The following is a 24,820-nucleotide window of genomic DNA, read 5'->3' on the forward strand; positions in this document are numbered from 1 at the left end:
CGACTCCAGATTATTTCGTCTTTGCTCTTGAGATTGGCACGAACATCTATCCGGACTCGGTCCTCGGACATTCTTACGGGTAGCGAACGTTCGAACCGACGTTGACCGGAGATCTTTTCAAGGGTCCTTCCGCTTTTCCAATATGCCGTGCCCGGAGTTTTTGGATCCGGGCATTAGAGCGTCCGAGTCGAATTCGATCATCGTGACAGCAACTCATTGACCGCCGTCTCATCCCGATGCGCTGACGATCTCTTTTCTCGGAAGATCTCTATTCTGCTCAAGAAACGCGAATTAGATCGACTAATGAGGACACCGTTTGGAGTGTGCTCGCCGTGCAGAAGCCGATTTAGGTACAGAATCGACTCGGTGTTCCTGTGGATTTTACTGACCTTTGGTTGCATTGCTCTTTTCTAGGGAACGAATCGAAAATGTCCGAATCGAGCACATCGATCGCCACAATGTGGAATCCTGTCGGATTACCGAACTCCATGTACTCGCTCGCTCATCTGCTCGGCCACGAAGACGGAGCCGTCGCCCGCATGTACAAATGCAATCTCTGTAACGTCGAGTACAACAACAGTGTCGATTACGAAGCGCATCTGAAGACACATTTCGACCATCGGTGTCCCTTCTGCGATTACGTCTCGAAAACGGAGGGCCGATTGAAACGACACGTGAAAGACCTACACGACCCGCCGGACGACGCTGTCGACTCGACGAACGGTGAGCAGTTCTCCGAGAGCGACGACAGCTCCCAGCAGAATTCGCAAAGCAACTTCCAGCTCAGCCCTCAGAACAGCTCCCAACACTCAAACAAAAGCGGTCGTGATAAGCCTCGAGTGTGCAGATGCAAGCATTGCGGATTCGTGTCCGAAACGAGGGTGGAGTTCTGGGAGCACGCCAAGAAGCACATTCGAGAGGGCAAGGGTCTCGAGTGTCCACAGTGCCCCTTCGTCACGGAATACAAGCACCATCTGGAGTACCATCTCCGCAACCATTTCGGCTCGAAGCCATTCAAGTGTCACAAGTGCAACTATAGCTGCGTGAACAAGTCGATGCTGAATTCCCATCTGAAATCGCACTCGAACGTCTACCAGTACCGTTGCAACGACTGCAATTACGCCACGAAGTACTGCCACAGTCTGAAGCTGCATCTTCGCAAATACAACCACCAGCCTGCCACGGTTCTCAATCCCGACGGGACCCCGAACCCGTATCCTATAATCGACGTATACGGAACACGTCGCGGCCCTCGGCCCAAGAAAAACCCAACGGCGTCGACGCAACAACAAATAAGTCCCGTACAGTTGGCTTCGCCTGAGCTATTGCCTGCAGCGGCCGCTGAAACTCCATTCGCGATCGCCAGACCGGCTTGGCTCAATGGCTTGTCTCTGAACGCTTTGCCGATGTTCCAGTGGGCGATTCCGGTGGAAATTCAACGCGCCCTACTCGAACAGGCGGCAGAGAGGGGTCGTGAAGGACAGGACAGAGTCAGCGTTGACGGAGACGAGATAAACATCCGCGAACGGGTGGAAGACATGACCATTAAAGAAGAACCCGAGGATTGGGGCGTCGAAGCTCCGCTCGACCTCAGTCGGAGTTCGCCGCACTCACCCGCGTCCACCAGCGGTACCCCGGCGCAAACGACGCCCGTGGAGTTAAGTTCTGCAAGGCGGAAAGGCCGAGCCGTAAAGGTAGAATCTTTCCGCTGCGATTTCTGTCAAATGGACTTCAGAGACCAGGAGATGTTCCTGGAGCACATGAATTACCACGGAATCGACGATCCCTTCAAGTGTAAGGCTTGCGGAGAACAGACGACCGATCGATTGAACTTTTTTCTTCACCTGAATCGAAATCCTCACACGTGAAGAAGAAATTCGATGGAATCTAAAACTAGTCAAACATTGTGACCTGCCGTGAGAGTTCGAGGAGCACGGCTGCTTTCGGGGCTGTTATCGGAGGAAGATCCCGTCGAATTAGGTTGCCGCACGTATTCAGCGCTGGGGTCCTCCGGAGAGCCAGTATTCACCGTTACGTGATTCTTCCGTCGACACTAACTGTGCACGGCCAATCATGATGACACCCGAAAACCATCGATCCGTTTGTAATTTATTCCGCGGTGCCATTTTGAGAAGGGCTCATATTCATCACCAGAGGATCGGCGCTTTCGAGGGAACCTTAGGTTTGAGTTCTCTGGCTGAAAATTCGTTCCTCGATTTTGGGAGACAGTGGCTTCCCATTCCGTGGGGAATCGGGGTCTCTCATCTCTTAGAGATTCGGCATCGGGGAATCGCACAGGACTCGAACCAGCGACTGCCGCTGAATTCAACGTCGGTCAGATCGGAGTAGAGCTGAAAAAATGCGCGCGCCGACCCGACCACTCGGCTATGCGTCCGCCTAAGTCACGTTGTTCCAGGATGGAGCAAATACTGTAAAAAAGATCTCCGAAATGATCTCCTTAAGCCGATGCGAGAGATTTCCTCTTGGTGCAAGCCGCGGCCTTCTTGTGAGTCTCATGATCAAAAACCGCTGCTCCCTGTCCTTCGAGGGAGTGGGACCAAGTATTGTAACACATGAGCCAGGCGCGTTGAATCAAAGCATCTGAGCGCGTAATCAAAAGTTTCTACGGGAATTTCGCAGCCTCACCCGCTGCCGTCGATGTTAAGAGCTAAGGCTTCCTTGGAATGTTTTCGCCGCTTCCCCCTGATAGGCATGCGGGGAGGGAAGTTCCCACCGCTAATTTATTGAGTAGAAATTAGGTAGACCACAGCATATGACGTTGTGTACGAGGAGATAATAGAGACGATAGTGGATGTGTAATTGTAATTAGCAGCTAGCTCCTCCCCTACCTCACAGACTGGAGGCGAGCGTTGCTTTTATGTTGATGATGACTTCTGACGGTACACGTGTATATGGAAGATTGGCGCTCGTTTCGCCCGAGTGGAGTGTAAGAAAAATAAAATTTAAAAATACCGTAGAATTATTGAATCTACTGAAAACTCAGGTTTTCCCTCGAATGGAGATTTTAATTCTCTAACATTGAGTCTCAGGTCGTCAGACCGCTCGAAGGTCCCGGGGAAAATCATTCTCTGCAGTGTTTTTCATAATTTATCCAGAACAAGGCGGATCTCGAGCTCGTGTCTAGGCCTCCGTGGCTTCGAGCACTGTTCTATTCGAAACAGAGTTTTCTGATGTGCTGCTGTGCTTTTTACAGCGGGGCCCCTCCTCGCGCTCGTTCGCGAGCCGAAAGAGCCCGAACGAACTCTTTGAGCCCAAAAAATGCCAGCCATCCATCCATTCTCCAGAATAGACGCGCGCCGGTCGGTCCGCTTGCTCCTCATTCATGTGCCTCTTTTCGGCGATCGTCTAGCCTCTAAATATAGGGAAAAGGAGGCTCCCGAATGAAAAGCTCCGCGTTTAGTCGAAAGTAGTTAATTCCATGCTCGTTTTCGCGTGCGGCGACCGAATTTTTCTGTTTGCTACAGCGGGACAGCGATGACGCCTGAAGGGCTCCGCCATCGAGTCTCAATCGGCCGAGCGCTCAACGATCTTCAGGCAGGAATTTCCACGGTCCTCGACGCAGACTCGGTGGCAACAGCCCGAGCGCCGATGCTGAAGAATTGAGCGAAAATTGTTTATCTCCTCTGTTTCAGGTTTGCGGCATGAGTTATGAAAGGCGGATTCGGACGCGAAACCGCAAATGAATCTTTTTTTTTGAAGAAACCCATTCTCTCTGACTGAGAGGTTTTTGGGGAAGTGTTCATCATCAGATTCAAACAATTAATCAGAACTGCTTGCAGTACGGCAGAATCTGTCCCCATCGCGTTGTCGTTTATTCTGCTGGTCCGTAGATTCGTCGATTTCTCCGAAGGCTTTCATCAATCAACGAGGTCCGCTCGGGCACTCCAACGGCACTCAGAGGTCTCCCACCCACGTGCACTTCGTTCGCCCAAAACGAACGGTCACTATCGATTCGGTCACCGAGATTCTCATGCGTCAAATCATCGGCCTAACCAAACGGAACGTCCACCGCGATCGGGTTAGAATCGTGAGATGGTCAGTCTCGCCGACTGGAAAGTACCATCTCTCAGTCGGTCGGATCTTGTCGACGAGCGACCTCACTCAGCTGGACTAACGAGCACGTGCACAAAAAAGGCTCGCTGTCTCCTCAAATGGTTGGCATTCTTCTCCCTGTGACTTCAGAGGCTTTTCGGACTGGCCTCTCGTCCATTGATTCTCCGGTACAATAGCGTCGACGCATCGATGGGAATGGAGAACCGACGAGAGCAAGTCAGTATACTCGAAAAGACCCGTCGTTTTTTAAAATGATTCCCCGAACTGACCAGTGGCGATCTTGGCTGGCCGAGAGCTGACTGACCCCGGTGACGAAGGCTGATTGAAGACGAAAAACCGCAGTTATCCCGTAGGAACCCAGCGGGTTCCTTGAAGACTTTCTGCAAAGCTCGGATTCCTCAGCCCACTCTGAGTCCTGTATTCGCGGACAACCGCAGCCCGGTACACTAGCCTAAACCTCAAACCGACATTAAAGCCCCTCTTTGTGATTTGTTCATTTGAAGATTGTAAAAAAAAACGAGTGAATCCCATCGATGGAGCCGATGGACATCTCTTCATCGAACATTTTTTAACCACGCCCACTCCGAGAATAGAGCAGGAGCCTAACCGCTCTCGAAACCCCAATTCACAAGAACGCGTGGACTCTAAATTATGTTGAACTCGCGCTCTTTAGATCCGGAGCCGCGCTTCATCCGGGATTATGCTTTCCGGGGAGTTCCGGAACCAGCCCGAGGATAATGAGTTCCCTCGCGTAATATCAAAACCGCATGAGGAGACGTCGCGACGCATGAATATACCTGATATTCTATCGGCGACAAGCTCGCGTGTTGTCGTCGAGAGCTCTCCGATCGAACCCCTCCATCTCTCGAGAGCTCTTTGCTAGAACTCGCGTCCGTTGACGAGCGGAGATTCCTCGGAGAAAGTAGGATTTTTTTTCTCCGTGGTATAACAATAGAGAAAAAACCGATAATCGACAAAACACTCTCACGATCGGCTAGAACCGGATTCGTGGAGGTGGATGACGACAACGGCGACAACTGACCGGCCGAACGACTGGCTGCCTGCCTACAACAGAGGGCGATCATACAGTTCCATTCTTGCACTTTCGCTCGAACCATTCAAGCCATTGTAACACTCCCGGTCAATCGGCCGGTCGCTCGTCGTCTTCTGGTGCTCAGATCGGCGCTCTTCGGTCAGACGAATAGGGTTGAGTACTCGTCCAGCTGGTCGACAGCTTGTGACCGAAGCTTCTTGCTCCGGCCTGCTTAACGTCTTCTGTTCTTTAGCAGATGATTTCACCGGAACTCGTCGCTACAATACAGTTATTCGACCTCAATCTGAGTGAGACGGTCTCCTTCCAGTCAGGACATTTCTGTTCTCGCTTGCTCGTACATGCATGTCGCGCAACGATGCTTTATCCAGAGTTCGATCTGAAAACACATGGAGCCAAGCGCTTTCTCGGGACATGCACGTACGGAATGCTTAAATCGATCCAAAATCACGGAGCGGGGCAGCTAGGCTTGTTTAGTGGGCAACAGAGTTTCGACATTGAACAGATCCGAGTAATCAAATACTTTACGTACAATCGACATCAAAATCGGCTGCTCCATCCGGATTGCTCGCTCTTTATGGGCTTGACCGGAGTGTCTTTCGGAACAACCTCTGATCTGTCCTGGGCTAGAAGAGCAGACAGAACGAGCAGGACAGACGGACGCTCATCGTTCCGATCGCGAGCGGGGGGCTCTTTCGGTGCGTCTGGAAAACAGCGAAAGGCTTCTTCTCGGATTCGACCCTCTCTGCTACCCTTCTGTTTGTCTGGCTGGTCGGTCGGTCGAGTCTACGGTCGCATGTATGCGAGCGCGTTGGCACGCGCCGCCTCAGTGAATATACTACTTTCTGTAGGGTGTTACGCTTCTAGACATGAGCCGCACGCGATTCTCTCCCGGTCGAATGTTATGTCTATCCGAAAGATGGATCAGAGGGGGAGAGAGGGGTAGGATCCATGCCGCGAATGGGTAGTCCGGATTCCCACAGTCTCATGATCATGACTCCTGTAAGTGAAGTTTGTGAGTTTCCGGTACTATCCGAAAGTCTTGTTCGCTCTCCTCTCTCGAAGCCCTTAACGCGAAATTGAAAAACTCACTCGGAACAGTATTCGGAGATTCTCGCTTGCGGGTTGGGCCCAGGAACTTTAGGTCTTGTTGGAAACTTCGCGGTGATTCGATCGAGATTCATAGCTTCCGAGCGAGAGTCGATGTTTACTCTCATAGTAACAAATAACCGATAGACGGTGGCTGGTAACAGCGGCAACACCTTTCGCCGAAGCTGTCGGAATCGCAGACGTCAGCCCAAACCTTCTTTTGCTTCCCGACTCGATTCTTGAATTCGCTGAAGCGGTCCGTCAGGAGTTGATGCGTGGCGTTCGGGAAGGAACGTCGCTGTGATTTCTCTCGGAATATCGAAATTATCATCATCCACTTTCGTGCCTGTCCCTGTCGTCTCCCGATCCCAATTGGGCGCCAGGAAGAACGCGCCATCATGTCATCACTCGAACTCCCAAACCATGGTCAGATAGCGTAGGACCGTAGGATCACGCAGCATATAGCGGCTATTGTCGTAGGGAAAAAATGCGAATCATCGGCAACACTTCCCAATCTATACCCTCGAGACGACCGCCTCGATGCAGCTTGTACTCGAGACAATGTGGTGGACTCGAATGCAAGGGGGAGGGGGAGGCTCTGATCCCGATGAGGATCGGGGAAGGGTTTAAGCCATTCGTTTGACCTGAGTGTCGGATAACACGTCGAAGGCTCAACTAGAATCAACTCACACAAAAAACAACACCCACTCGACACCTCGTCCAAGCAGATGGAACTGGCATAGAGGTCCAACAGCCGTCGGCGATTAAGACTTGTTGTCCTCGCTCACACCTACTCCAACCCGGGCACTGCGTGCACCATGTCTTAATTCACTGACGGTCGAGTGGTTCGGGTCTCTCCTCGCTAAAATATCCCTCCGTCGAATGAGTTTTGCATCTTATTCGATTCTCTATGTCGTCCCGAGAGAATTACCCAGCCTCATCTGCGTAGATCGAACAAGAATTTCCAAAACTTCCTTGAGTCATGTCGACCTGAAGAGTCTGGAGGGGACTATCCGTTGCTTCGATCGATCTGAATCATTCCGCATCCTTAAGGAAGCCCGCTTGACAAACGCCAGCGTCGACCTGGGGAGAAAAATTATTCCGATGAACATTTCAAGGGAAAATCGCAAATGAGAGTGGCAACCCCGAGACTTGCCGGAGGCGCCCTTATACATACGAGTATATGGACATTCAGAATCACAATGTGTTGGCTCCGGTAGAAAATCACAGGAACCTCCCGGGGTCGGGATGACTGTTTTATTGCTCTGGTCGTCCTCGCGACCGTCCTCGCAGCAGCAGCAGTAGACTGGTCCAACCCGTTTGTCCGTTCGTTCGTTCGTTCGTTGTTCCGCTCGTCCATTCGCTCACTCAAGGGTCTGACCCAGCGATATATCGCCTCATTCTCAGCAGCGAATATACCAACAGCGGAGCGGATCTCTATGACCAGACAAGCATGTCAGTTTACGGAACAACAATCAAACGACACACTGGTTCGACTCCGACACGCGCCCCGTCTCCTATGGAGGCGGAAAAAGAATTCGATTGAGCAGCGGTACCATATTGGAAGCGCACATCGATCGCGGAGAACCTCCGATGCCTGGAGAGATTCAAGTTCTGGAATTCCGTCGACGAACAAACGTACTCGCTGTCAACTCGTATGGTTCAACCGGAGTTTGCTGCCATGCTGGATTTGCCAGACTTGTCAGAGCCGAGTTATTTATTTGAAATTTCCACTTCTCAGCTTCGCAACACTCAACTTAATCTGCTCGACAATGCAGTCGATCTGCCGATCCGCACTTTTCGACACTGTACTCTATGTTTGATACAGTCATGGTACTGGTCAGCACCAAGCTCTCGAAACGACGTCTTTCTCTGCTGCGATGCGATCTCACGGATGCGGACGAGCTCGTAGGGCGAATTATAAACGTTCCTCTTAACACACTCATCAAGGCGACCGCAGAGCCCGTTCGTAGAGAGGTGCTGTGCGGAGCGATTCCCTCAAACGGTGAGCATGATCCGTCGGTCGACGAAGACACCGATCGAATGATGGAGATCATTCCGCATTAGTGAGAAGCCGGATCGTCGATGTATCCTCCGAAAGCGACTCATTCGCCAGAAAAAACAACAACTTGCTGCCGGACATCATGAATGGAATTTTGAATGTAGAGAGCGCGGAGTTCTGATAAGTCCGAGTCTCGACTCGCTTTTGATCGGTCCTTGCACAGATCATCCGCGACGAATTATGCCGCTGCACCGACGGGAATGCCCTCGATTCGGGGGAAACGGAATCTCCGAGCCGAGGATCTTGGACAGGAGTATTGTCTGGAGGAGTATCGCCCTCAACTTGCGTAAAGCTACAATCCACTATGACCGCGACGACGGGTGCTCTGGTGGTACACGAAACCGAAAGGCGGTCGCCATCAATCATGACAGGGTCTATCCAGGGAGGATCGTTCTTGCTGCCTTCACACATCCTGTCTATACGAAGGAGACTTATATTTGTATATATAGATGGTGGTGATCTATATAGTGGTTTATACATGGTGATCAACCAACCAGAGTCCTAGCTAGATGTCCGAGATCGAGAGTCCCCTACGACAGAGGAACCGAGTTTGCCTGGAACAAGATATCCGAAAAGGTGCAAAGTCTCCCCGATACTCGGCTTGTGAAACTTTCCATGCCCACACGAAAGGCGAGCGATTCGAGTCGCCAATCCCCGAGAGCGCTCCCACTCTCCTTATTAAACTCCTCCACATTGGCCTGGATTGATAGGGCCCCGTGTACTTATGCATGAGCTTCAAAACTGAGGACGCATCGGAGATATCTGATCTATACCCGCAAGTGACGTGGGTTCATCATGATTTAGGACTCCGACGAAATTCGTCACGAGCATGCTTTATTGTAGCAGTCGTTGCTGATCATCCGTACCCATCCTTTGTAGACAACTATGTTCGCGATCGTGGATTAAATGACGGTGAATCGATATACGGAGGGGGAAAATGAAAACTGATTCCTCACTGGATCCATTGACTACGCCGATCGCGCCTCGGATTCTTGTCGCCGACTTTCTGTCACGTCGTCATCAGACGCGGGGGGTGCGACGTTCAACTCACTCAATATCCGCGGGGGTATCCTTGATGTGTCGATACCGATTTTTCTCGCGAGGTCCAGACATTCCTGGGCGGCTTTGAGATCTTTTCTCTCAAAGAGTTCGAAAACTGTGCAGACGAGCGCCTTCCTACGAATTTCTACATTATCGGTGAATCGTAAGACCTGGTCAAGAATCTCCCTGTTGAAGGCGCGCTTGATTTTTGGCGCGATCCGATTGCGTTCCAGGTACTCCATCAAAGATGGATACTGTCGCTCGAGATCAAGTGCTTTCTCCGAGTCGTTTGTTGCGATGTACAGATACCAAAGCTGTGCTAATAGGAAGTTATCCTGCACCGACTTCGCAAGACGATGCGCCTCGCTCGTCAAACGATCACGGAAGTTAGGATCTGTGAAGGTTTCCAACGATAGATGGAGATGATTGTAACCCGGCTTCGAGCTCTCAACTTTATCCAGGTATTCTCCGAATTTGCCCACGTTGTAGTACGCGTCTTGAAGGGCACCGGCACCGATCGTCCTGCCGGAAAATTCGAAGAAAGACTCGATCTCCTCGACCATTCCTTTTGACGCCGCCGCGCGCAGGAGTCTGCGAAGTGCCTAGAACGTGGATATCGTATTGTGAGATCGCCGACCGCGAGTATCGCGGGCATTGAAATGAGTACCTAACCATGAAGAATAAGATGCCGACTATCATGATCCAGGCGTTTTCCTACAAACTTACGATTAGTTGACGGAACTGCTGTGTCGACAGAGTCTTCAAGTCTCTCGCAACTTCGAACGCCTCCGCGAGCCTCCCGGCGTCCGTGAGCGCGGTGATGAGAGCCATAGAGTCTCTGAAGCTCAGAGTCTTTTCCTGAGCCTTGAGTTCATTCCGCATACTGAAGGCCTTATCCAGAGACCCGCTCAAGATCCGCTGGAAAACCGTATTTTCAGGACTCAAGCCTCCGAGACCTCCCTCATTAGATGGGACGACGAAGGGTACTTCTTGACCATTCCTCTCGAGCATGTTCGCTAGGATCTGGAGCGCCATCGGGAGCAGGACGATGTTCTCTTCCTGCGATTCAGTCCAGATGTCCATGGCGGCTTTTACATCGTTGGTCCTGTTCAGCTGTTTGATGCGATACAGAGCGGCAACGTCCCTCTCCACGTTGAGCTCGTCCATCAGACCGAACAACCTGTCCAAGCAATCTTTCTTGTTGTCGTTAAGGTACGTGTTGCACGCTCTCATCAAACTCGCTTTGGCACGCTCACCGCGACACCGGAGCAGCGTTGCTTTGGCTTCGTCGATCTTGTCGCACTCCAGATAGCAGAGGACCATGTCCACGGAGCAGTCCGTTTGTCCGAATATGCTGGTGATGACGCTCATGAGGGCTTCCAGCTCTTCGGTCTTGTTCTCCTGAATGAGACGCATGCAGACCAGTTTCCTGCACGGCGCACTGCGGTACCTGTACGCGGTCTCCTTGATGAGCTCGAACGCTTTCGAGAGATCCTCCTCCGCGAAGCCTCTGATAACATATCCGAACACTTCGGTGACCGCGGACCGGGAGAAATATTTATCGAAGAAATTCAAGGTCTCTTCTGCCCCCTGTTTTTTGGTCAAGGCCTTCATCAGCTGACCGATTTCTTTCCACATGAGGTGCTCGTCGGAAACCACTGACAAGCTCCGAGAGTATTCGTCGAGCAACGCTTCTGCCTCGGCAACCCTCGACTGTTCTACGAGCACGCTCGCGATCTGGAGAACCCGTCTTGGATTCACTTCGATTTCCTTACTGTTCGCCTCCGACAAGTAGTGCAGTGCGCGTTCTGGATCCATCAGGTGGCAGTGGAGGGCTACGAGGTGAGAATAGTTGGCTCCTGTCAGTCCGTAACGTTCCAACTTCGGCAATACCTCGTCGACCTTCTCCAAATTACGCTCCCTGCAATAAACCGTCAACAGCCGCCGCAGAATGCTCGCTGAAACTCTGTCGCCTCTGTCGGCTCTGAGGGCAAGAGCTTCCAGATCTTCGTCGTGAGTGTCGCTCAATATATGGTAATCATAGTCGGGCATGTCGACGACGTTGCCACGCAGACACTCGACGTTGACGCCCCTAGCTATCAGGGAGCGGAACCTCCTCGAGCTTATTGGTAGTTGAGTGTGCGAGAGGGCTTCGATCGCCGCCTCGTCGCTCGCGTTAGAGATGAAGGTACCCACAAGGTCTGGCTGAGGCCGCTCATCGGCGCAGATATTCACCAACTTCTCAAGAATCTTGATGGAGATAGGAATATTCTCTTCAGTGACCCTCGATGCCAGAACCGCCGTCAACCTCACCCCATCTTGGATGGATGGTCTCGCCTGCAGAAGCTCTTCTGCTTCTTCGAAACGATTCCCCTTCAGCAAATTAAAAGCTACGCAGGTCGTAGCTAGCTTGGCTGGAACGCCCGCTTTCTCCAATTTCTCGAGAACGCCGTTAACGTCGCTGAAATCCAATCTGGGAGCCACGAAATCGACCAGGGTGTCGAAGTCGAGGCTAACCCCGGCCGATACCATGCGCGACAAGGTTTCGTATACTGCGGCTTCATCTTCCGCCCGGCACAGGGCCGGATAAAAGTAGTGGGACCGCATTGGGAAGCCGAGCTCCTTCAATTTGGCGAGGAAATCCTCGGCGCGAGCCGTGTCCTCACCGTAGATGCCGAAACGCGCCGCTTCGATGAAAGCCGAGGTCTCGGTCTGTTCCCTCAATTCCTCGAATACCCTCGTCACTTCGGAACAGCTGTAACCGTTCTTGGCAGCCGTAACTGTCAGGAAGTTCGCAGCGTTGAATTTCCCGTCGGCTATAGTTTTCTTTCTGTAAACATATATGGCCGCGTCGAGGTTTCCGGCAACGATCAGCTCTACACACACGTTGTTGTAGCTTGTGAAGTTGAACCTCGGGTCACTTATCCGCTTCAGTAATTTGTCGCACGAGTCGAAGTCGTTACGCAGGGCGAGAGATTTAACGAGTCGCAAAATTTGTTCGTCCGACAGCTTTTGGCTGGATACGGCTTCCAGACCGCTCGCCGAGTCACCAGATTCTATAAGTGCTTTGGCTAGGACGGTGTGTGTCTCGGCGCTCGGTTTCACTCCTGCGGATGTCATAATGCTCAGGATGTTGCGAGCGCTGTCGACGCTACCGGACTTCACGTAACCGACGATCAAGGAATGGAAAACTTTCTCGTTCAGAGGCAAGTTGCGTGACTTCATGAAGTCGATGATCTTCGTGGCATTCGGGACGTCTCCCATCTCGCAGTACCGCTGAACGAGTCTTTGGTACGTGATCCGATTCGCCGCTACTCCGGCCTCGGCGAGTTCCTTCAGAAAGTCCGACGGATCGAAATCTTCGCCGTTCTCCAGCTTAACCTGAAACGACAACGCACGAAAGTCAGAGGCTTTCGGGGCGCGGAGCTCAAGTCCCCTGTCGGGTCGATGCACTCGATCGAAACAGTTAGAATTAGGAGAGCAGAAAAAACTCATCAAGATTTGAAGGTCGTCTTGGAAAAAGGGAACGAATTCCCGGAGTATGGAATGACACGGAATTCATCGTACGTATAGCAGTGTGTTGTAGTGGGAGATATCCAATTGATCCTTGGGCGTGAGATTCCAGATTCGCTCCGCTAGATGTACGCGTTGCGCGGGTGGCATTTCTCGGAGGAAACTTCCTGTGGCCCGCAACAGAAGTTGCATCTCAACTCCTCGGAGCGATCCTGTGGAAATCGACGGGAATGAGCGGCCGATGAAAAGCTGCGCATAGTCAGAGGTCAGACGGTATACTGGTCGGATGGGTTCCCTGGCCATACGGAGCTTGGATCCATTCGGCTGAAGGCTCCGGCAAGGCTTGGGGAACCTAGAAGGACACACACCGACTCCTACTCGCGTCGAAACTCCTCTCACCCTGTTTCTCGGCATGTGTGAGAGCGTCTTCGAGCGTCCTCTCATAGATTCTGCCTCGACGTTGAACTTGTTCATTTAGTTCTCGCAGAGCCTTCTGCATACCCGCCTTAGGCTCATTACTGGCCCATCGCATATCTTCGAACGTTTTCCTATCGTTGTCTCCATATTGCGACTGGAACCTGCAATGCGCCGGTCGCTCAGATCTTCCCTCCTGCTAAAATAGCTCACGGGAACGGACGCCGGCTTCCTGGGCGGCACTCGTAGGCAAAACTCACAGCGAGGGCTCCGAGATGGGGCTCTCGGTGATTGCCGGACTCAGAGAATTCTGAGCGTAAATAATGGAATGATCGACATCGTCCATTCGCGCACCACGACGACTCACCTCAGAGACGCTTGCGAAAGGGGAGCTGAGCTGTTAGGAATGGCGATCCGCATGCGATGGATCGCCGGCCGATTCCCCATGTAGAGGAGCCGCGATAATAGGGACATTCCGACGGTATTCCTAGGTCGCTCCGGTTGAAGTTTCAAGAAGAGATCGAATTCACGTGCGAAATCCTCGGCGACCCAGTAAACATTTGGTTAGCAGACGCCTATCGTCGGCGTTTTCCACGCGCAGAGGGACACACCACACTCTCCCCCTCGCGCGCTGTGGTGCCGCGCCGCTCATTCCCTCTCTTCGCTGGGAGGAGAAGCCTCACTCGGAGCTCGCGGTTCGAGGAAAAAGGGGCTCTCAAGCAGATATCCTTCTCTCCTCGGACCCACTCGCGGAGAGAACGGGAACGCTTCAATTTCCGAGGTCTCCGGAGACATCTGTTCCCGATGCCAATGAATCACTCCGGGAAAAACCAAATACACTGGGGGAATATCGAAGTCTTTCTGAGTTTCATCCGAATATCCTCAGCTCCGTGATATCCAGCTTCTTCCCACCCCTCTATCCCGAAAGGGTTCGTGCGATCAAGGGGAGCATTCTCACTATCCTTGCATCCCCCACCTGGAGTTCTCCCTCACCGTAGATCTAGACAAGCGCGACGGTCGGAAGTTAAGAGGTTCGAGCTCTGGAAGTCTGAGGATGGATCACAGCTTCCCGGAGAGCTGAGATCTGATGCACCGCAATGGATGAACCGTTTCTGACTTCTGCGGGGTCTCGGAAGCGGATCCCTAAGCGGGAAGGGGGTCATTGGATGCTTCCCGCCGCTCCATCCTCTTCCGATGGTGACAGGCCCCTCGGCGTTCGGCTGTTCTTCACCTATCAGTCTTTTTCCTCCGAATGACTCGGGGGAGATCGAGGGGACTTGAACTTTAGGTTGAGCCCCCTCGGCCACCACACATCAGTCGAGAGGCTGTGTGTCTGCATCCTCAATGATGTTACATTCATCGATTCTCTTGAATGACCATAGATTGATGAACGAGAATTGTGATGTGTAGATTAGACTCCAGCGCACCCTGCAGGGTTCTGGAAGGAGTGTGCAACCCTGGCTTCGCGAGAAAAAATGCATTTCAAATTCAATCGACGATGAATGGCGAAGACTTCCTCGAGACCAAGCAGGGCTAATCGAGAAGAAACACTTAGCGGTAACCAGAAGAAGTTTATTGTAGTCTGATTTCAAGAATCGAAATGCACAATTCTTCGCTTCATTCTTTCTTCGTTTCTTCGGGTTCGGGTTCGGCTTCTGCAGGCTTTTCCGGTTTCTCTTCACCTTTCTGTTCTTTCTCTTGCTGTCTCTGGAGACGACGTTCGAGTCGCTCCTTGTCGATCTGTTCGAAAAGCTTCAAACGCTCCATAGCAGCTTCGATATCCTCTGATGACAGGTTGTATTCCTGTTCGAGATGTTTGAATGATTCATCATGCCTGTCCTGCAACTGCTTAGAGCGACGTTGTGAAGACTCCTCCACAGCCGCAGAAATTTCGGTCATGAGACTTTCATCGAACATCGCTTTCATGAGTTCAGTTCTCTCCGCGAGGAGTTTCTTGATCTGCTCGCATCGTTTGCGGCAGTAGTTCAAATCAGCGAACATCAATTGCAGCGAAAATTTGTCCAGGATGCGACAAATGACCTTGGTGTTCTTGATATTGTAGTTCGTCAGCCTGAAAGACAAAAAATCCTCTGCAAATGGCGGATCCAATGACTTTGCAAAATTGAAATTGATGACGAGTCCACCCACGACGATGAACGAGAGAAAATTTTCCCACCCCTAACCGTTCGGCGGTACGATTCTTACCGGTAAGGCATCGGCACAACCTCGTAGGCCTTGCACTGTTGCAGAAATTTCGTTTTTCCTTCGAAGCTCACGAGCTCCCAGCGGTTCTTCAAGTACGAGTCGAGCAGGGTCCTTCCCTTCTTATCGTATTTCTCGGTCACGGTGTCTTTGAGAGTCTTCATGGGCGAAGCGTCCTTGCTTGACCTGGAACAGGTCGAGGGTGACGATGCAGAATATCGAGAAGAAAAAAAACGGTTCACTCCGAACCTCTTCCGGCTTGATTCTTATTATCCCACAAGGGACGCCACCATTTCAGACCAATCCAGTAAGACGAATTCCCAGAGGAAGATTTTGCGCATCGTTAATCCACCCATCATGAGTAGCATCATCCTGCCCATCTACTCACTCAGTCACTGAGGAGACTTCGGATACGTGACGATGCCGAGGACTCCTTCGGTGTGGTCTCGATGACATCTCCGAATCATTCCGGCGTCTCTGTGGACGTTTCCGACTATGTTCTGAAGGAGAATATATGATCACTCGACACTGTTCCTCTGTAAATAAATTCCTGGTCCTCGTCGGCGGAAAAGCCTTCGAGCATTGCTCGCAGTTTATAAGATAATCATGCAGAGATACGCGGTAAAGTGGGCACAGGCGTCCGAATCCTAGGAGGAGACTCACCCTTCACGCTGGGTTGCTCTCGAGGAATCGTGCGAGGAGCCCATGGTCTCCTACGCTTCGCAAACTTCGGGCTTTGGGGTTCCGATTTGACGGGAGCAGAATCCGTCTTGTCCTTCAAGCTGAGGTCTTCGAGAATTTGAGTAGCCGTCTCGACAGTCATTGTCAATGGTTGTGAATGACACGCCGTTTAACTTGCAAAACTTCTTTTCACGAAAGAGACCGATGTGACCTTCGACTTCGTTTTTATACCGCAGCTCGGTCGCGCCCTCTAGGCGAAATGTCGCGGAATTCAACATGCACGTTGCTTCCCGCGGGTCAGCTTCGCGACATGTCCCGCTTCGGATCGATTATTACTGACCCTTCTTAGGAAGGAAATACCACGATTCGGACTTCGGAAGAATCTCGCACTTGGTTCCGGACGTTTCGGAAACTCGAATTTGGGCGGTAAACCTTCCTGTAATGGGAAAGTCCATGTCCTAGCTGGACGTCGAAACCCGAGATCATTCCTGTAGAGCTCTCGGTCCGAGCCATTAGATCCTCTGGAGATAAAAAAAAATGAAAGAGACCCCGGTGTAGAACGAATTTCTTTATATCTCACAACGTCAGTCGTCTCTTCCATTCACCGTTCACAATTTACAAGAGGATGCGCTCTCACGCTTGACCTTTCTGATCGATATCCGCTCCAGGAGCCTCAGGGTTCGAGGCGAGAGCCACACTTTGTGCTCGAGCGAATTCATCAACAACTGATCTTCTTTGTCGGCATGACTCCCGTCGAGGTACGTACTCGCGAGAATGAAGTACAGGTCATCGCACTCGAAACCACATTCAGACAACATATAAACGTATTGTTCGAGATCGGTGATTCTCTGCTCCTGGGCCAATCTTCTCCCCACCACAGATAGCTCGTGACGGAGGCTAGACTTGGGAACGGCGAGGAGCACTTCTCGAGCTTTGGCTGAATCTTTCTCGAGCATGTACGCGGCTGCTAGATGTGGTTGATGGCGGTGGACCCTTCCCACCATCTCGGACAAGCTGTCGATCTGTGCTTGATCACCACTAGATATGAGCTTCCGATAAACCTCAATCAATTGGGGGATCGCTTCATGGCGTTCGAGCGAGAACTTGAAGAATTCTAACATTCGGTCTGGCTCACGCTCGATGACGTATTTCATAATTGGTTCCAAGGCGGCTTGCATGTGCGTACCGGGGCGGATCACTTCCGTACTTATGTACATGACGGCGTCCAAGCCCTCATGTCGCAGGGTGGCTTGCAGAAGGCAAGTAAATACATCCTTCATGCTCTGAAGAGGAGTCTGTAACTTTTGTGCGTTTAGCAATTTGCAGGCCTCCTGATACCGATCGGATTCGATCATGAGCGTCGCAACGTTCAGAACTAACCGGCTCGGCAGAATGAAGCCCGGTCGTTGATTGAGGATATCTAGATAATGCATCGCGCGCCCAGGTTCCCGCTCCGCTACGTAAAACTTGATCAGCGCGATAAGATCCGACGTACTGAGTGAGCACACGCTGAGCGCGGCCAGCAGCTCGCTCACCTGCTCCACATCAGAGTTCGCACAAGCTCGTCTCAAGCGCTCCAAATCGGACTCGAGATTCTTCGGTGTCGATGTCGTCAGCCATTTGTTCCGAGGTTGAGAATAAGTCAGTTCTGAACCCGAACCGCTCGCCTCCTCAGGATTGAGCTCGGGTCCTCGCTGTCGAGGAACGTCGGCACGCTCCGAGTTTTCTCCAGATATCTGACTCATCAAATCTTCGGCCGATATTGGATTTGTGGATTCCCCATCTTCCGTAACGCGCTTGATTGCATCCCTCCAAATCGAGCCTCCGATCAGTCGGAATAGTCTTTGACAATCCTTGTATCGTTTGTTGGACAGGAAATAATAAGCTACAGTTCTTTCTACAAGATCTCGGGGGATGTCGAATCTTCTCAATCCAATGAGAACTTCGGATGTATACATGATCTCTACTTTCTGCAGAAAGTACGTCAGAGTAGTTTCAGATATCGGCACTTTCCACAGGATCTGTTTTTCGAGGACAGCATAGGCTTCATCGTTGTTCCTGGCTCGACACAACGCCGGATATAAATAGTGCTCCCGTATTGGATCACCTCGCTCGTAATGGACGGCAAGGAATCCCATGAGTTGTGAAAAATCTCCTGAGTTGTACGCAGAATATAAGGCGGCCGATATGCTCTTGTCTATCAGAGGCCTAGACTGAAAACTTCGACAGAATTCCAGCACGTTTTCCGTTGGGTATCTGCACCTGACCATTTCGGCACTGAAGAATCGAATATCCTCCCCCTTCGGTTGCAGAACCTTGTCGAAGAACAGGCGAGCCGACTCCATCTTTCTCGTATGGATCAGCTCACAGCACCGAGTTCTCGCCAGTTTTAAGTCCACGGGCATCTTCGAAATCCGATCGCATAGCTCATGAATTAGGTCGATGTCGGAAGTCGATTGTAGAATGCTCATGAGCTCGGCGGAAGATAATTTACCCTTGTCCAAGACTTCTAGGACTTCATTGGTGCCTGCACCGCATTCAGCGAGCCCTCCTGCGAGAACGCAGTTAGTTGTGGAGTCTGGATGGGTGCCAGCCACTACCATCGACCTCAGAACCTTCCGGGCCTCGCCGCGATTCCCGGACCTCAGGTGACCTTTGATGAGAGCGTTGAAGACTGGTATCGACATGTCTCCGCCCTTGAGATTGCGAGAGATCTCAAGAGCGCGATCGACTTCGCCGAATTCGCAGAGGTTTTCAATGAAACCTATATACGTGTTCCGGTCCGGGGTGAGTCGAAGCTCTCGAAGTTCTCCCATGTCCGCTCGAATGCCATTGCGAGTTCTTGCCTGCAAACTCCAGAATTAATTTCCCCTCAGGAAGCGTTCGAGAGATTCTGTCCGTGGTCCACGGAGATAGTCAAATCATCAATTTGTAGAGTTCGCGAGAGTCATTTCATTCTCAATGGGACCAGGCTCGAATTCCGACCGGATGTGGAAGTTCCAGGGAAAGGGGGAAGAGGCGGCTTACATCAAGATACGCATTGTAGAGCGAAATGCCCGCAGTAGACTTATCTCTCATCGACCAGGCCTTGACCAACATTTCCTCGATATTTTCGGATCCGCTCGTTTTCGCCATGGATCCCATCGCTCCGAGAAGGATGGAGAGTTCCTCATTATCCAACGTCTTCACTGAAAATCCAGACCGCAGTTTAGAATAATTGCTGCGAGGTATCAGAGGCTCTAGTGCCCTCAGAAGAGCTGAACGATTCGCGCTCGCACCTGTGGAGAGACTCCGGATGCATCTCCCAACTTGGAGCGGATAAATTAGGATGTTCTCTGAAGATCCGAGAATTTTCGCGAGGAATCGAATCTCAGGCACTCGCTGCGCGTCATCTGGAGTCGCTCGGGACGTCGAATTCATCTCTTGTGCTTTTCGTGCGGCTGTTGTTTGACTGACGCGGCGGCGCCTGGAAAAGATTGGTATCTAAGAATCAGCGTCTGTCGTTTCCTCATAGCAGATCAAGGAAGAGTGAACAGGTACATTCTGCATCCCATTCAAGGAGATGAAGTTTTCCACGGGAGAGTTCATGTGGGAAGGAGAGAGAATCCGCGCATACCCCGTCGGTCGGATGGCCAGCGGCGGATCCGGGAACGGTCTCAATGCACATTTCCGTAGAGCCGGGAGCAGCCTGAGAGTCCTAAACATTTCCGACGGTCAGTGTGCCGCAATTGATGAACACTTTCCCCTCCCAGAGCAAGCCTGACTCCACATCGAATACTTCTCCTCCAGACGAGAATCGAATCCCGAGTCCGGAGAGGAAAGCACGGTGCTCGCAGACGGATTCACGACGACTCGCGAGCGGCGAGAAAGTAAACAACGACGACGACACCAGAGCAGGAACACAGAGGTTCGCGCGCGATCTCGCTGGAAGTCTCAGTAAAGATCACCAGCATAGACATTGATCTTCCTTCATCTTCTCGATTCGACGGTTGGCCTCCGAACGAATCAATTCCGCTTGGGTCGAACCCACGTGCAAATGCTAAGATATTTCCGTTATCTTCGGGTAACCTTTACTAAGGATTCAATGCCTTCAAGCGCGAATTAGCGCCTCCGGCGCCAGAGGCCATCTGTCTGCAATATTTGGACCAACCACCCTCTCCAGGTGGTGGTCTCTCCCTTTCCTCTCAGGCACAACTACACGGTTCTATTCGAATTCCCATTTCACCGATCGTCACTATCTCTTGAAAGTGTGATACAGGTCGCATGATCTCAGTGAGTTGCTCGGGAGTCCTTAGAAGCATACCACTGAGCTCAGAGGGTCTTCAGTAATCGAGTGCATGCCCCAACCGACATAACGGAAAATTCCCTGAGCTCTCACGCGCTTCGGGACGTACGTTCGTGCCCCGATTGCATATAGTCGGCTCCGTACTCCACCGCGGGCAGCTTGCGACTGTGACCCGGTAGGCGAAGAGACGGCATTCAAAGGAAGGGGGAAAGGAGGGAGGTCGCCAATCTATTGGTTTTCCCCCGCTCGCCGTCTTCCGAGTACGGTCGTGTTTTCGTGCGTGATACGGAGCAAACATTGACCACTTTCGCTCATGTGACGTTTGAATTCCTCGCATCCTGCTCGGTAAGTCGCTGCTCCAGGCTCCCTTCCAGACTTCGAGCTGCAGAACCGGAATCGCGGTCTCTCTACTCCTCAGCTACCACGTGCGCCGAAGCACATGTACTTGTTTCTCTTCTGAGCTCGACTCGAAACCGACGGGGTAGTCCCGTCGATGCCCATTCTCCGGTGGAACTAGATTCTATGTCCGTGATGCCACGTTCTGAACGTGATGCCGAGCAATAAAATGATATGACTCGGTGACGGCTTGACCGCAATGATAACCCGACACGCGACGGAGCGTAATCCCCCTAAGTATTGGATAAATGATGCATAGGAGAGTACTGCCTTCATACGGTCATCGAGAGCAGAGCCAAATCGTTTCTCGTCCCGATTGCCTCGTTTACTGCCGCGATCGGCTAATTTCGCTGGTGAGCCCATCTTCAGTTCGTAGGGCTTCGAGAAACCCGAGATATTACATTTGAAGGAGCAATACCATGTATTAATATTTTGTCGATTCGTCAAGATCCGAGCCGTCGAGCCATTTTCTTATTCTGGATTACCCCGAGTGGCATAGAAACTCCGTGCAGAGTCTCGCCTGGGAATATTCACTTTTTGGATCTTAGCAGAATTCCGGACGTGCTTAGCCGAGCGGCGTCCCGGTAAACTCGACCGGATAGTCATTTTCTGGCTGAGCCGTCAATGTCTCCTAGTGGCCTGAGTTGCTGACGCTCCGGATATCACGAGATATTCTCTTATTCTCTTATAGCCGACAGAAAGTATTTTTGTTGTATGCCACGATGCGGAAAATCAGACGTCGTTTCCGGTTGGGTGATCGCTGCGGTATCGGCTGACGGCGACTTCCTCTCAAATCTTCAGGAGCTTCCTTGATTCGAGTCAGGCCTTCCTCTCCAATCAGAGGGGAAGAATGTTTTCTCTTCGTCAGAAGATGCTTGCCGAAGAAGATTCTTTATCTTTCGCGGGGTACCTCCAGCCGGAGAAAGCGCCGACTTGCCGCTAAAATCGTTTAGAAATCCTTTACGAAATATTTTAGAGGTATACTCAATCTTCTCACAGAATGCGCCCTCTTCGACCTTCCTACGATTGTTTCAACGCTGACGTTCTCTCTCTCTATTCCAGCTATCACGATGGCGGATTGCTCCGAGTTCTTCCTGAAGAACAAGCCTTGTGCAGGGTTCGAAGAACGGTCCGATAAAATCAAGTATTTCTGTGATCATCACTTGGCGGAGGCCTCCAGAGTTGTGCTCGTCACCGCAGGAGGCACCACAGTTCCCTTGGAGCAGAAGACGGTCCGTTTCGTTGACAACTTCAGTCTCGGCAACAGAGGGGCGGCTAGCGCCGAATATTTTCTCCGAGCGGGCTACGCCGTTATTTTCATGCACCGACAGAACTCATTGGAGCCGTTTTCGCGGAACATCCACAGCAATGTCCTCGATCTATTCAGCACACGGAGCGGAGCCCTAGAAATCTCTGAGAACGTCCGTGGTCTCATTGAGAACCAAGTGAAGCGGTACGAAGCCGCTGTTGCTGAGAAAAAGCTACTGAAGGTCTCGTTCACTACTGTAGCAGATTATCTCTTCCTCTTGAGGGCCGCGGCGCAACATTTAGCTCCCTTGGGTGGACGTGCAATGCTCTACCTAGCAGCGGCGGTCAGCGACTTCTATGTTCACCCAGAGAAACTTTCCGAGCACAAAATCAGCTCCGACGCCCAGCTGTCCCTGACTTTTCATCTCGTGCCCAAGGTTCTGGGACCACTGGTTTTCCACTGGGTACCTCGAGCTTTCGTGATTTCCTTCAAACTGGAAACCGACGAAAGCATTCTACTGCAAAAAGCCCGTGGCGCGCTTGAAAGCTACAAACACCACTGGGTTATCGCGAACGAGCTGCACACGAGGAAAGAAAAAGTCACTCTAGTCGGTAAATCCGATTTCGAGAATATCCATATGACGCCTGAGGATCTCGCTGCAGGAATCGAAATCGAAGAGAGGATCGTCGACTGCCTCACCGAACTTCACGACGCTTTCGTGAAGAGCCAGAGTTCTGAAAGTACTTGAGCAGGAGGACTTCTTTTGAAGTTTTGCGATTGTGATTTATTAGATACAGGTTTCAGAGTACCTTTTTGAGAGTTTATATTTGCGTATTGAGTGCTCAACACAGTCTGAGAGACAGTCAAACCTCGATTCACGTTTTCTAACTATAAGAAGCTTGAAAATCGTTCCGTTGTTCAGCGGGCTGAAACGTTGGGAGTCATAGGAGAATCCTCAGAGGCCTTCTTCCGGGACTTGGGGAATCGGATCAAATTGACATCAGGGGATAAGAGAGCCGAGTATTTAAAATAGACGTTATTTCAAATTCTGAGTTACCAAAGTCTTGATCCTGCGACTCTTCGAGTTTCTCCAATCTCTCCAAGGAGACCCTGCGCTTCTTCCAGCGCAACGTCTGCCTCCTGGTGAGCGAAAAGTTCGTCGCGATCTGCTCACTCAACCCGGAACCCACCAGGTTTCTCCGAGGGCCAAGATTTCTGCCTCCAGAGAAGTCGGCGGATTGACATCTTCGACGGTGCTTGAGTCGCACTCGGACCTAATGTTCTCCAGGCTGCAGTCAGTGTTCCTTCGCTTACATGAGACAAAGCTCGCGTGATCACCCTGACACGATGGAGAATATTGGAGTGGTCTTTTCGGAAATTTTGGATGGTAAAATTCGTGTCCGAAGTGACTCCGAACAGGGCTTTGCTGTACAATTCTCCCAAGTGTGAGACAACCTGCTTGTCCATCAGTTGAATGATCGGGGTTGTACTCGGTCGTAGAAACTTGATGCTGATGAAGTCGAGCTTCTCGCACACGAGATCTTGCAACTCCGGGTCGTGTGCGGGCGCGCTGTCCACAATCCACAGACACCGCTTCGGCAATCCATGACCTCCGACGGAAGACCCCACACTCGGAGCGAAAGTTTCGCCTGACCACTCCTCGAAGATCCTCCTAGTGACCCATGCCTTCTCATTAAATTTCCACAGTACTCCAGAATTTCTTTCGCCGTCTTCCTTCTACTTGAAGACCCTTGGAAACTCCTAATGGTACACCTAGACGGGCTCACATCTGAATAGGCTACTGGAATTCTCACATCAGCAGCGTTAGCGCCGAATTCACTGCGAATGCTAGTGCGTTTTTTGAATCTGTCGAACCAACCGCGACTACCCCCGAAATCTCCTGTGTTCGAGGAACCTCCTTGAGCGCTTCCTTTCGAATTCCGATAGTTTTGCTGGGCTTTCGTTCAGAGCATCTCCCTGAAGACACTCTCATCCTTCAACTCCGTCTCATTCACCCACACCAGCAGAAGTTTTTCTGTCTCTCCGACCCTGGATGACTGATTCGCTGCAAGCGTGCTGACACCCTTGGCGAGTGTGACACTCCCGAGTTTTCCCTTGTCCTTGAGGATCGTGGTAACAGTCGGTTGGAGAGTTCGTAACGTGACGCCAGTTTCGTGAGACTCGGAGCTTCTTGATACTGCCCTCAGCTTCTTCTCGAAAGCTATCGACAGGCACTTCCGCTGGAATTTTTCTCCAACGGTCCGTGATCGGGGCATCCTTTCGGCGAGCATTCGAACGACTCCGACGCATCCACGACTCGAACTATGCAAAGCGTTGCATCCGGAAACGTGCTCGAGAGCGACAAGCCGTGCCCACTGCAGCGGATGGTAAGACGACTAATGCGGAAACACACACCTTTCAACCGCATTATTTTCGTGGCCGGGTCGCCGAGGAAACACCAGCTGCTCGTCGCGGGTCTTGCCTATAATCGGGTCTCGACGAGACCCCCGAAGACCGCGCTTCCTGCAAGAAAGGATTGTCAGCGGTTGTCTTTGACGAAGAGTGTCGTTTCGACCCGAAGGTATTCTCGCCGCTCGACGACGCCGACGCGAGCCGAGTTGTCCTGTCGAGAACGTTGCTCCTACGTTCTGGAGAAGTTCAAGTTATCACTAAGTTGGCTCACGCGCTAGAAAAGTGACATAGTTAGCACTTCCCAAAAGCTGCGCCTCCCATCATACCATCTAGAGCAGGGGTGCACAGCTT

General features: G+C 51.6%; 5 protein-coding genes across 5 annotated transcripts; 2 read left to right on the forward strand and 3 right to left on the reverse strand.

Moving 5' to 3' along the window:
• The first annotated feature begins 539 nt into the window (after positions 1 to 539).
• LOC100898698 (zinc finger protein hunchback) lies at positions 540 to 1,868 on the forward strand. Its single transcript, XM_029111596.1, has 2 exons — positions 540 to 727; positions 800 to 1,868. Exons 1-2 carry the CDS (start codon positions 540 to 542, stop codon positions 1,866 to 1,868), a joined length of 1,257 nt encoding a protein of 418 aa, XP_028967429.1.
• A 7,376-nt stretch (positions 1,869 to 9,244) lies between these two features.
• On the reverse strand, positions 9,245 to 9,880 carry LOC100898843 (uncharacterized). Its single transcript, XM_018639694.1, has one exon. The coding sequence runs from the start codon at positions 9,878 to 9,880 to the stop codon at positions 9,245 to 9,247; it is 636 nt and encodes a 211-aa protein (XP_018495210.1).
• A 151-nt stretch (positions 9,881 to 10,031) lies between these two features.
• LOC108864314 (leucine-rich PPR motif-containing protein, mitochondrial-like) lies at positions 10,032 to 13,691 on the reverse strand. Its single transcript, XM_018639695.1, has 4 exons — positions 13,612 to 13,691; positions 13,230 to 13,408; positions 12,885 to 13,042; positions 10,032 to 12,698 (listed from the first exon to the last, which is right to left on the reverse strand). The coding sequence occupies exons 1-4, from the start codon at positions 13,689 to 13,691 to the stop codon at positions 10,032 to 10,034; spliced, it is 3,084 nt and encodes a 1,027-aa protein (XP_018495211.1).
• A 1,111-nt stretch (positions 13,692 to 14,802) lies between these two features.
• Positions 14,803 to 16,331, reverse strand: LOC100900687 (uncharacterized). Its single transcript, XM_003743746.2, has 4 exons — positions 16,110 to 16,331; positions 15,835 to 15,946; positions 15,450 to 15,632; positions 14,803 to 15,315 (listed from the first exon to the last, which is right to left on the reverse strand). Exons 1-4 carry the CDS (start codon positions 16,267 to 16,269, stop codon positions 14,862 to 14,864), a joined length of 909 nt encoding a protein of 302 aa, XP_003743794.1. The 5' UTR covers positions 16,270 to 16,331; the 3' UTR covers positions 14,803 to 14,861.
• A 4,728-nt stretch (positions 16,332 to 21,059) lies between these two features.
• On the forward strand, positions 21,060 to 22,919 carry LOC100900831 (phosphopantothenate--cysteine ligase). The gene is made up of 2 exons (XM_003743747.3): positions 21,060 to 21,202; positions 21,875 to 22,919. The coding sequence occupies exons 1-2, from the start codon at positions 21,060 to 21,062 to the stop codon at positions 22,803 to 22,805; spliced, it is 1,074 nt and encodes a 357-aa protein (XP_003743795.2). The 3' UTR covers positions 22,806 to 22,919.
• The last annotated feature ends 1,901 nt before the right edge of the window (positions 22,920 to 24,820 follow it).

This window comes from Galendromus occidentalis, unplaced genomic scaffold (assembly GCF_000255335.2).
Source record: "Galendromus occidentalis unplaced genomic scaffold, Mocc_1.1 scf7180000077451, whole genome shotgun sequence".
In the NCBI taxonomy this organism is placed as follows: Eukaryota; Metazoa; Arthropoda; class Arachnida; order Mesostigmata; family Phytoseiidae; genus Galendromus; species Galendromus occidentalis.